Here is a 13,310-nt window from a genome sequence, read left to right as displayed (position 1 = left end):
TTGAGGTTTTTAGATTTTATTTTGTCTAGCAAGTTTTCGCCATAACAATATACAAATAACAGAGATTTGATTATCATCAATCAATTTTTACATAACAGAAGAATATGTACAAAAAATTATTGCACGGATTTTCATAACAGTAATACTGGATAACAATATTTTTGGAATTGTATATCAGAACGAAAAACGTGTCCTCTTTTAAATAAATGTCTTATTTAAACAGATTTCTATCACAGTTATCACAGCATTCTGCTAAAAAAAAGACCTGGGGAACATGAATAGCCCAACGGAACCTTGTGTTATGCGACACAACATGACCTGGAGAACACGAGTAGCCAAAGGAACCTCGTGCATCGTGGCATCGTGACATCATCAATAATGTGGCTTATATAGGAAACGTGGTAGCTTGTCAAATCTTTAAGGATATTTAGCAAGCCGGTAAAAATGGTAACCTTTCGCCATCATCCCTAACCAATCAAGCTAATGCTCTCTGATGACAATATATTACATCGAATGTATAGATAATGAGAATGTCGATCGAGCAAATGGCTCTCAAAAAATTGGTCGGGCTTTGAAAATTTATTTTAAAACTTTAAAAAAAATATTCATGAATCTGATGATAATTATTTCTGCGACATCACAATAGCTGTCATCTATTTAGCATGACCATTCTTTTTAATAAAGCTTTCTACCTTCAATCTAGTGTTAGTTCCAAGCTTAATTCATGGACATACCATCCCATATTTGAGAAACAGTATGTCCTTTCATTTCAAAAGAGCATGTAATATGCAACTGCATAGAAATCACGTATGGAATCGTTGGAACTATTAGCAAGAGGACGATTCCATACAAACGGGTCGTTCTAAATTTATCAAAACATTTTTAACAAAACGGTTCTGCACATGATTCAAGGAAAGATACAAAAGCAGATCTAAACAGTAATTGATGATTACTTGATGTGGTAAATCAATGAAAATGAATTAATGATTCCAGTATGAAATTTTACAATGAAAATATGTGCATATGGATGCTTTTGTTTAAAAAAAAATACTGTGGCAGTAGTTAATGCTACATATAAAGTTTGACCGAATTAAAGAGAAAACATCAGATCATGAACTTTTGACAAAAGGACAACGTAACTGCTTTATCACAGGGGCCGAGGACATTTTCATGGACAAAACACACCAGTTCTCACTCATATGGAGAAAAAAAAGATAAAAAGATAATGAAACATAAGGAAAAAATGACACGCCCTTTACATAAGGGTTTTAAAAAATCTTAAAATGGGACCATCATAAACTTGTGACAAATCAGTAAATGTCAAAACATTATAGTGCACTTTAGTCTCTCAACAGAGTTGAATATCTGCAGTGTAGGGAATGATTCATTAAATAAAAAACCACATAAAAATTATTTTAAGGATAATTTTTTTAAAAGAATATTCTCCATATGAGTCATTCCTTCCTTATTTCCCCCTTTTGACATGCTGATTATTTTTTTGATATACTGCTTTGATTATATATCTTTGATTCTGCCATGTTGATATTGTAGTATAAAACGTTTGGAGAGAGGATATACTCTTCCTAAATCTTAAAATTCAAAAGGATCATTAGGAAGTGGTTGCAAACATTTAAATATACATGTATCGAAGTGGATTTTTGTTAATTAACTTTAATTTGAACACATTCTTGATTTTACAAAAATAATCAGATATATAACTGTGATAAGGTTGGAGAACAATCATATATGTTTCGACATGTACCAGAAAATTATACACATCCTATTCTTACAGAATTATCTACTATTATCAGGCATCAGCAGGTGCTCTGTCAACTGCCATTGTTTGTCATTTCACAATAAATTAACAACTACACAACAATTTACAAATCAGCAATCTGGTGTATTTACAATTGTACATTGACAGTGGAACAAAACCAATTCCCTGTAAAAGTAAAAAAAAATTGTTAAAAAAAAAATAAAACAAATTCCAACACATACAAAACACAACAGGCATCAAAATCTACTGGACGAATTGAAATCATTGGTGCTTTTCTCAGGTTTGCTGTGGAATGTCTTGCCTGATCATCTACAATCACAGCAAAAGTCCATTTATCTGTGTTGAATCCCATGTCTATATGACCAATATATATAGAAGGAGATAAAAAAAATGCATATCAATTAATGGAATCAAGGGGACATCAGTCTGACATGTTTTCCTCTTTGATGACACACTCTGGGCTCCTCATATGATCACTACAGACATCAGTTTCATCCAAGGTCTTGCCCCTCTGGTATTCAGCTTCCCATGTCATTAATTTTTCAACAAGTTCATCCGAAACGAGGCCAGTATCATCAACATTGGAACAATGATGTTTGTACTGAAAAAAAGTTCAATATTGTAATACTTAATAATATCAAACATTTCGTTTAATACAATGGATGCCCAAATGGGGAATTAGGACTAACTTAAATCTTCTCCCCAAACGCTTTTTTCATTGAATTTAACCATCATGTCATACCTCCAATTAAGTTTTTTTATTAAGTTTGTTAGTACATCTACACCCATTCATGAATTCTTAAACCTAACCATGCACTTTTTAAGACCTTTTTACCTTACCATGTAATTAAAAAAAGAACAATTAACTTCATTCTTTTTTTGTAAATAAATTTTATTATCGAAATGCAACAAAATAGCAAAAAGTAAATATATAAAAATATACATCAATTTGCCCTAAATGTATAATTTAATTCAAAATATTAGATAAACTTTTAAGATAATAGTGTTCACCGAGTTGAATAAATATTTATCAGACACCACATACTAAAAGGAAGTAACCACATCATCAACTAGAATACCATGCCCGCATGGATAAAATAAATTAGACATTTGACTATATAACTATATAAATATATATGAGCAACATTACAAGTTACAAATAGCTAAGAAACTGTCCACTTGCATATAACACATGAACTAGCTCTCAATTTCCGACTGATAATAATTCTCCTTAAGCTTTTTGTTCCTAGTTTTTTTCTTTTTTGTGTTGTTTTTGCTTTTTTCTACTCAAAAATAGATTTTCTCTAGTCATTGGATTAGAACTATCAACATTCAATACATTCTCTAATGCCCCCAATGACTAGAACTATTAATATTTTAATATCCACACACAAGCAATTGTGCAGTTGTGTCTTTTTACACGACACACTAATTGGAGTATTCTGTTACATAACATCTCTGTTCTCACATAAAATCTAGAAAAATTCTCTTAATTACATGGCAAATAAATATGTAAAATTGTCCCTACATAAACCAATGCTAACTCAATTTAAACCTTATAAGTTATTGTATATAACAATTAGTCTGTCTGGCGTTGAATCTGCTTAGTAACTGTGTCTGCAGACAGCGATCTACGCAATGTCTGTTGTTATAAAATAAATATCCAATGAGAATTTCATCACTTATTAAGGGTGAACACCACTTTCCATTCAAGATTTCATTAAAAAATGTCTCAATTTTGATACTGGATTTCCATCTGAATTGTCTTTACCGATACATGGATATCGTGCAAATATCCATGTGAAGCCAATTCACTTTGGAGGTTCAAATGTTCGCACAGTGAGGTATTAGGTTGATATTAAACTAATCACTAACATTACAAGGAAGCACACTCCACTGAATTTACATCTCTTCAAGAATTGTAGGAAGCTGTGGCACGCCTGGAACTTTTGTGTGAACAGCAACAGACTCTGGATCTCCATTAGCTGGCCAGTCTATAGATTTTGATGCACCATTACTAACATTAGAGGCTTTTGAATATCCTAGATCCATCAAAGCCTCAGTCCCCATTTCCATGGCAGTTGAGTCGCGAAGCATAGACAAGAAAGACGTGTTTCCTCCAGTTTGGTTCATCAGACTGAGAGTGTGCTGAGATGAAGTGACGACTGGATTTCCACAGGTTGTTCGAGTACTTCCTAAAGCTATAGAGTTGCGTGCAAGATGAGGTGCTGGATTGTCCATTATTGCTGATCCTCCTTTTCCAGATGGATTTGGATGGTGATGATGATGATGATGTTGTTGTTGTGGATAATGATAATGGCTAGGCTGTGGTAATGGGTTTAGGTAGCTGGAGTATGTGACACTGCAATCTCCACTGGAATGCGGGTAGTATGGGTACGAACTGCATTTTTCTGTAGATGGAACACTACATCCTGATTCTGTGCCATTTTGTTGATAGAATGTCTCTCTGCACACTTCATGTTCATAGCCATTAGTTATGACTGTCCCAACATCTGGTGTGGTCGTGGGAATAAATGGTGCGCCAGAGTTTTCCCCTTTATTCATCACATTTGCAAGATCTTTCAATAATTGCTCTGGAAGTTTTCCTTGGTCAAGATCAACGCAGTACTGTTTGTACTAAAGACAGTAAATAACAAGATAATTTAGCTTCTGATCAGCTAAGAATCCCTATATACTAAATATCAGGGATATACGATTTATGAAGGATAGTAAATCTTAAGTCTACGCGTTTCCTTTCTGGCAGTTTAACCATTTATTTCCCAGTGCCTCCAATTGTTCAGGTCAGTTTTGTACAACTCACTTGCTATATTTTACATAACTGTGCACTGTAGACCTTGACCAAAAACTAACATTGAACTTTTTTTTTTTACAGGAGATAGTAATACTCTAGAAACCATCAAAACACAGCTGTTATTGTCCTCTCCCAATAAAATAAATAGAAAATTATTGTGATGTTTATATTCCTGTTGGAACCAACTGTTTTTCAGTAAATTAGAGAAACAATCATATCAACAAATAAAAAAACCATGAACCAAAAATTTAAGTTGGAAGAAGGCAATGAAATGGTATCTTGAGGTTAACAGAGTAGAAACATATAATAGGAAAAAAAATTGACAGCTATCAGATAGGTGAATGCCAACATGAGCAGATCCAATGTTGGCATTCACCTAAAATTTATCCAGGGGGAGGGGGTACGGCTGGGGGTTCCAGGGAATGATAGTGTTTGCCAGGGCAGTGGGGTGGATTGTAGTGATGTGTGTGTGTTTGAATGGGGGCTGGGCTGATACCATATCCAATAAATTATACATATGTAAATATATCTGAACATTCCAGATGCCCTGGAGTTCAGACCGCACCCCTCTAAATCCATGCTTAGTATTGTTTACAAACTTGCAGGGTCTAATTCATATGCCTACACCCCAGTAAGTATCACAAACTGTATAGCGATTTAAAAAAAAAATTTACTGAGAGAGTATGTCTATACATTCACACTCTCTCACACATCTATAATAGAATCATCTTTAACAAGACCTTGGACTTTCAGTATGAGTATCTCTATGTTTCAAAACAAGTAAAAAATGATGCTGGTGTTCAGCAAAATATGCAAGATTGCAGTCTTTACTTAAAGTCCAGAATAATCTTGTTGATTTCAAAGAGCCATGGCCGAGTGGCCAGCAATGAAACAGACAGGCCTACATCACATCTTTTTTTGACTCAAATACCAAAAACCCAAGCTCTTGTTAAAATGGTTCTAAATAAACAATTGTTTTTGATAGCTGTCAATTGGTATAATTGAGTCAATGTAGCTATATCATAATAGATGCACATTCTCCCTCCCAGTCAGACAATTTCTACTGTTGACTATTTTGACTGAGTGTAGGGGGGAACACTTTCACTATCAGTAAAATAGCTCACACTTTGACAATAACAGAACAACTTAATCTTGTACAAGGTAGATAATTCTTACAGACTAATCAAAGGACTCTTAGTAAAAAACCATTCAACACAAGAGGAATATTCCAACATACAGTAGAATGCCTCTAAACTAATGGATAGATCATTTTGACAGATTTTGTACAAAATCTGTTCAAAATTTTCGAAGATTCTAGAATCTTTGCTATATAATCAATACATGTACATGTATAACGATAATGACGTCTGCTTTTCAGGTAAACTTAAACCAAACAATTCACCCTCCTGTAAATGTCCGTTTATTGGGTCATTGCACGTTACAACTGCTTATCCTTTTGCTTTTTAGTTCATTGGGTCAATGATTTCGATAAGCAGTGCAAGTGCACTACATTTCTAAGGGGCATAATGCAGCCATTCTTATTGAAACTTTGCAAAACTTTCCTGTTACAGTCAGCCGTTTTCTATTGATAATGTCTGTCAATAGTACTTACCGACTCAAGTTCCTCCCGGAGTTTAAAAATGGCCTGTTCCCTATTTGAGACTAAATCCTCAAGATACTGGTATCTCAATTTTTTCCGCGCGCGGCACTCGCGTGCACTCTGGCGGCTTCTTTCTAGTTTCACTTTCACATCCACTTTGTTTCCTCGGCGTCCTGGCCTGCCCCTACCACTTCGCCTCTGCGGCCGATCAGATGTCAACTTCTTCATATCCTGAAAAACAGTCAGGTTAAAATTGCATGTTTTCCTACTTCAACCAACCCAACATTTTACAAATTTTAGCATATACAGCACTGTACATATAGTTTTTTAAAAAAAAGTACCTCCAGAGACATGTTATGTACGTCTCGAATCCAAAATAAAATTTATTAAATGCAATTTTTTCTCTTTTACACAATAGTTGTTGTCTTTCGTTAGTCAAGTCCTTACTCTAAATGGGGCAATTGTACACAACGACATTATTTTTATACATCTTATTTAGTCACACGTGATTTCACCAAACGCATTCCAAGGTACACGTGACGAAAAAACGCAAACGTCAAAAGAACTTTCTAGAAATTTGACCCTCTCCAAATAATCAAAACAACAAAATTCACTAAATTCCCAAGTTACACACTCAGCTTAACAAATGCATAATAAAAAATCGAATATAATCACGGACACACACACATATATATATATATATATATATATATATATATATATATATATATATATATATATATCGGATAAAAATATTTCATATTAAAATTATACAAATGGTAATATAAATCATTTTTAAAAAAATAATTTTGGATATTGTTTATCTAAATATACAGATATACAAGAATTGGGTCATGCTGCAAACTGACTGAAGTAAAATAACGTAGCATCACTGCGAAAGTAGGATGGTTTGGATTACACAATCATTGCTATTCTAAAGACGACCATTCCCTCGCTTAATTTCGTATCATCAAAAGCAATAGTACCACGTACCATACTTTCAATATTTTCAATTTTTAAACTTCAATCACTTGTCGCATTCATGAGCATTACAGATACTGACATATCCCATGCTGGTTGTAATGTTTGTAAACAAATTTTTTCCAGCAACTGCGCACAAGTACATCTATTGTTAAATAACGCGGATATCGATATTCAATGTACTACTTACTGGATCGTTAGTTGGAATTATAGTTACTCCTTCCTCAGTCATAAATGCTCTATTCTCACTGATCACTCACATCGAACTGAGTTCACTCAAAGAGTTCTCGTTTTTATTTACATTCTAGTTTGCGCTCGACACTTACCTTTGAACCCAATTTTCATTGGTCAATTTGTAGCGCAGTGTGCTATTTTTATAACTATCGCTCTGACGTCACGTCGAATGTTTACTTAATCCAGAACCTTCTTACTCGCCGCGATGACGCATGTACTTTTATATTTATTTCAATAAACAATTTTATTTATACTAATCTGCAACCCCACAGACGACAGAGGCTAAATAGCATTTTATTTAAGACCATTTTAAATATTTTTTACTAAAACCTAAGTAGGTGTTTCAGGTAGGTTCTCTATAAATTAATTAAATATTTTGAATAAATAATTTAAGTTTGCCTCATTTATCATTTGACTGCGTTTATTCAACTTTATCACATGTAAGTAAACTTAGAAAAATTACATATCTTAATGCAATAAATTACTTACATATGTTTATATTGCATGCATTGTATACTAACCATTTTCAAAAATCTTGCCCTCGGACTCTATAAAGAACTTTATAAACGGTCCGCCGAACATTAATTTTGCAGTCTAAACCTGAAACACCGCAAATTAAAGAAAAATGAGAAAGTTCGGACTACCATGTTAGAATAAGTCTAGATCTAAAATGACAAACACAGCCTAAAAAATTACACCAAATTTTAAACACATAAAGGTCATTGTTTGTTTGTTTTCTAAGATTAATTCATGTTCGCAGAATTTCAGAATTACTGATGGAAATTCGAGAAATATGAATACATGTAGAATTACGTGCAGGCAAATTTTGCATCTGCAATATTGCACGTTCCACAGGAAACGGTCTTCCTGTTTACACATGCTGCTTTATGATTTAAATACCAAGGACAATGAGCCGATACGATATGACCCCGTTGTGTGATATGTCGAGATGTTGTGACTCAGTTTGTGGACGCGGTACGTAGACGTGGATGATTTAACACGTCCCAATTCTGCAATACTCTTAAAACAGGTATCAGGTATCAGGTATTGAGAACTTCTATATCACACGGAAAATGTTGAAGGATGCGAAAAAAAAATTTCAGTTGAAATATAAATATAAAAGACAAAACAAGCACCAATCAAAAACATTATATATAATATATGGATGTAGACTAAACAATTTAGAAACAAAATCTACACATACCCAGTCTCCATATCCCTCTAAGATAATCATGATTTCAGCTATGAAAAATTCTAACTGAATCGCTGATTTTATATACACAAGTTCGGCCCAAGTTCAGGTTGGTCAATGACCTATCGAACGCGGGCATACGCACCGGAAGCCCCCCCCCCCTTTCAAAACAAAAACAAAACAATTAAGCCATTCATAATTATTACTTCTCGTTTAAAGTATTAGAAGGCTGGACAAGAATCTGATGCATGCTTGTCGAATTTTAACTAGTTTACAGGAAATGAAGTAGCTTATTCAAGGATTGAATAATTCCTATCATCTAGCGGTGATTGCTATTGATTAACTTTTCTGCACTTGTGAGAATTTTTAAAGGATTCGCTCTATTAACCATGACACTGGATATTGTACTCATTACAGTAACAGTACATATCAGTGCAAAAAGGTCTAATGTATTAAAAAAGTCAGTGAATGTAAAAATGACTTAGCTAACTTACCGCTAACTTACTAAATTTCTTTATAATTATCGGATTTTTGAATGAATAAACAAATAAATAAATGGATCGGAGTTTTTAGAGTATAGAGTTATACAGATAATTTATAAATCGTACCATTGATCATTGATGGAATACACAAGATACACCAAGGTAAGAGGGCTGGTTATTTTTAATGTAGAAGTTCTTTGTAAAAAGATATGGAGAACATTCATATTTTAATGGGGCATGGTAACAATTTTGGTCAAAAATCATTTTTCCGATTTTATTGTTTGCAATGCTTCAGGAAGGCATTTTTAATAGGCAACCAAAATCATGTCATTCGTTAAGTAATAAGCGAGTTAAAGAGCTTACAATTCGATCTTTGTTATGTAAAAAAAGCTTTTGTTTACATTTTGAATTTTGAAGTTAACATTTTAATTTTAGACATAAATGAATGTGTTAAACGTTAGGAACTGTTTATTTATGCTTAAAATGAATGAGAAGATAGCAAAATTAACTTAAAAAAGATTTTTTTCACGGGTATACTAGCATTGAACCTCTGTAAACCTCTGTAAACAAAAACAGGGCACAAGCCTTGTTTACATGACAAAGAATTGTAAGGTCTGATCTTGCTTTAAACTCTACTAGTCTACTGACTCATAATTAAATTTCACACGATCTTTGAAATGAATTCCTAAAGCATAATAAATAAATAATAAAAACAGATAATAGATTATAGACAAACAAATTATATTTGGAAAATTCATTGGCCCTTTCCACTAAAAAGCTTACGACTAAAGACAATTATTTCCTTTTCTATAAAAAGTATCTACGCTGTAAAATATCACAAAAACTCTTATTTTACTTCTACTTTTAACAATATTGTAAATGATATTTTAGAAAAAAAATGAATATCTCTTTTAAACGAAAACTTACATGGTTGTGAATTTTTTTTATCTTAGTCCTAAGATTTTTTGTGAAAAGGGCCACTGTAGGTAGATCTGATTTTTTTCCATCAATTTGTTGACCACGCAACCTCCTTAAGACGGCTTGATTGTACAAATGCAACATATACTATTTAACCATGCAAAATGTATTTTACAATTTTATAATCTGAAGGTAGGAAGATTCACATATAGTCTAATGGTTTCGTCACTCTAGATCTGGTAATGTGTTTGACGTCACTTTCTCAAGACACGCTGTGTAGCAAGCATTTTAAAATGTCACAAGTTCTTCGTAATAAGAAATGACAATATCGTACGGCGGTCGGAGACGATGATGTTTTTTCAGGCAGATTTTATTGCATATGACTTTGTTATTCCTCGGACTGAAATATCACACTTTTATTGGTTTATACATGACACGTGACTGCCGGATATCTTTACTTATTAGGTTTATTACCGACTGTCTACAGAAATATATCGGGTTTACCAATCTGAAAGACGTCTCGACTTTGCCCCGCCGTCTATAAGATTGATCAACCTGATATATTTCTTATGTCAGTCAGCAACAAACCTATATCTCGAAGACTTTCAAATGAGACATTTATTCACAAAAAGCGAATATCTACGAAAATCCTTGTAAAATTGGCCTTACATCTCGTCCAAATTTATACAAAAAAAGTCTTCCAAACTTTCAAATATTCTTTGAAAAATCTTCGCTGCACCTATTTCTGTAGTCCGACAGTAACAATAACTTAATAATAAGTAACACTGATGGTATGTATTATATTTTAATAGTATTATACTTATTGAACAAAATAATAGTATTATGTTTTGAACATCATTTCTACAATTTACGACACCTGATGCCTTGTGTATGTGACGGGTTGGGGGGGGGGGGGGGGGGGGGGGTCTAAGACAAAATGTGGGAACGTTATATCCATTATACTATAATGTGTATTATTCATCTATATGCTGACATAAGGTATTACATGTAGATGTACTTTATCTTCTTAATTGAATATAATGTAAAACTACAAGAAAAATTGCACTCTAAATGAAGTGCAAAATTTGATATCGGTATTTTTTTTGTATACTTGGTCCCGAGATTTTCCTCTGTTCACATTTTGCATAATTACTCGATAATCATAAAAACCTCAGGATTCAAACGATGTTCATTAAAAAAACTTTTATTACCCAAATTGACCCATCTGTTTATAACTTTGCCTAAACCCTCTAAACAGTGGATAACACAACTTGAAAAACTATTTTTTCAATTTATTTTGAATGGAAAAAATGATAAGGTGTCAAGAACATTATTAATTCAGAAATATACTGATGGGGGACTCCAAATGGTACACCTGAAATCATATATCAAATCACTTAATTTATCATGGTTCAGAAGAATTTTACAGTCAACAGATGATCTACTGAATGCTCTTTTTGGTGTAATTACAAAAAGTGCAGTCTCAAAATTTTTGCAGATGGGATCTGATTACCGAAGAAATATTTCAAAAAATATTAATAACATATTTTTTGAAAGAATCATTACTGACATTTAGTGAATACATTGACATAGTACAAAGATAATGAAATATACAACAGACCCCAGTGTGGTTTAACCCCCAGATAAACATAGATAGAAAATCAATATCTTTTTAAGTATTGTATAAATAGAGGATATCTATATTGTGTGATTTTATATTTGCTTTATCCAACGAGTTGAAATGGTGTATATATTCGCGAGGCTTGCCGAGCGAATATAACCATTTCAACGAGTTGGATAAAGCAAATATAAAATCACACAATCATAGATGTTCTATTTATCTCATACAATTTGATTTATATTATGAAGCTTTTGAGACAGTCCCTTATGTGACCCGAATTGTTTGTTTTTTTTTTCAAAGATTAAAAACGATGATGCAACGTTGTGTTATGCGGCTATTGTGACCTTGCGCAATACAATTTAGTACGTCATTCCTGAGATAAATCTAACCGTTTAAATGTAAAGTTTCACTGAAATAAACCGTAAAATAATTTTTTAGCTCTAAATAATTTTTCTTAGAGCTTATTCACTTGATTAAATGGAAATTCCGAAGAGAAGACTTGAATAATCAAGTTTGTTGACATAACGTTACACGAAGTTGCGAATGCTCGTTAGTTTGAATTGACTCGAACGAGGAACAGTTGTTGATGTTCTATAAAACAGACACTAGCCTTATGATTCGAAATTAAAGTGAATAAAGATGCTTACTGGTGGTGGAATAAACTTCTTATGAAACATTATTTCGGTAAGTTCTTGTATATAAACACAACCAGGGCGCTCTGTTTTCGTCGCGTCGTCAGGATGAACTCCTTGATAGTTAACGTAGTTTGCAGTTTTATAAAAATCACAAAGCAAATTGAAAGTTGGAAGGGGACTAAACTCATCAAAAATCTGTGGTTACGGTTGTGTATAACTTTCAAAATTGTGGTTACGGTTATGTATAAGCCCCCCCCCCCCCCGCCTTAATTCACAATACCCCCCCCCCCCCCCCCCCATTTCCGACGCCTATGCGACGCAGTTATGTGTTTTCCTTATTTGTAATTTAAATCTTTGACAAAATCCCTTTTATATCAATTTTTGTAGTAAATATAGTTATGTTGAAAGTACTAGATCTTTGTAAAAACATATAGGTCACTGAAGCGTTGAAGCGAGGGGCTGTGTCAAAAATAGTTCGGACCGGAAGTATTTGATATAGCATCACCCGTTTGATATAGCAAAGGTTTATCACACGGGTAATATACACCACACGTATGAGATAAAAAGGGGTTTATATATGTATCTGACTTTTTCAATGAAGATAAAGAGTTCATCCAGCTCAATGATTTCAATGTAAATTTACCATTCACTATTATACTTGGACTTACAAGAGTCCTTTGTCTATTTGTGAACAATGCTAATGAATAGGATAAAACATTGCCTATTTTATCAATATGCATTTCTAATCTTTTTAAAAGCGACAAAGATGTATAAAATGTTATAAGAACACTGTAACTACAATACATGTACTAATGTCAAACACGAAGAAAAATGGAAAACTCTTTTTAACCTTGATGATTCATTCTGTTGGAAAGCAATATGTGATGTACTTTTTAAATGCACAAAAAACAGTAAGCTGCTTTGGCTGGAATATAGAATACTTCACTGAATTTTAGGAACAAAAATGTATTTATTCAATTGTAATATAACTAACAACAACAGATGTAATTCATGCACCACTGATTTTGAGTCAATTGATCATTTTTTTTACTGTAATA

General features: G+C 33.2%; 1 protein-coding gene across 3 annotated transcripts; it reads right to left on the bottom strand.

Annotated features, from left to right (window-relative positions):
* LOC128187882 (uncharacterized) lies at nucleotides 1-8,740 on the bottom strand. 3 transcript variants are annotated; one of them, XM_052858533.1, is made up of 4 exons: nucleotides 7,361-7,503; nucleotides 6,202-6,420; nucleotides 3,800-4,414; nucleotides 1-2,378 (listed from the first exon to the last, which is right to left on the bottom strand). In XM_052858533.1, the coding sequence occupies exons 1-4, from the start codon at nucleotides 7,400-7,402 to the stop codon at nucleotides 2,199-2,201; spliced, it is 1,056 nt and encodes a 351-aa protein (XP_052714493.1). In that variant the 5' UTR covers nucleotides 7,403-7,503; the 3' UTR covers nucleotides 1-2,198. The 3 variants fall into 3 exon arrangements, with proteins under 3 accessions (XP_052714493.1, XP_052714491.1, XP_052714492.1); XM_052858531.1 differs by lacking the exons at nucleotides 1-2,378; nucleotides 7,361-7,503 and adding an exon at nucleotides 8,609-8,740 and having other exon boundaries at nucleotides 3,124-4,414; XM_052858532.1 differs by lacking the exons at nucleotides 1-2,378; nucleotides 7,361-7,503 and adding an exon at nucleotides 6,531-6,658 and having other exon boundaries at nucleotides 3,124-4,414.
* Between the last annotated feature and the right edge of the window lie 4,570 nt (nucleotides 8,741-13,310).

This window comes from Crassostrea angulata, chromosome 6 (genome assembly GCF_025612915.1).
Source record: "Crassostrea angulata isolate pt1a10 chromosome 6, ASM2561291v2, whole genome shotgun sequence".
NCBI classification, from domain to species: Eukaryota; Metazoa; Mollusca; class Bivalvia; order Ostreida; family Ostreidae; genus Magallana; species Magallana angulata.
The sequence above is the reverse complement of the archived record's forward strand: the minus strand, read 5'-3'. Positions and strand labels throughout refer to the sequence as shown.

Bases quoted from the DNA above. Each gene is read 5' to 3' on its own strand.
- LOC128187882 (XM_052858533.1), bottom strand. From the start codon at position 7,402: ATGACTGAGGAAGGAGTAACTATAATTCCAACTAACGATCCA. The intron at 6,421-7,360 runs GTAAGTAGTACA...ACTGTTTTTCAG, and splicing joins TAATTCCAACTAACGATCCA to GATATGAAGAAGTTGACATC. The intron at 2,379-3,799 runs GTTAGTAATGGT...ACTTTTTTTCAG, and splicing joins GATATTCAAAAGCCTCTAAT to TACAAACATCATTGTTCCAA.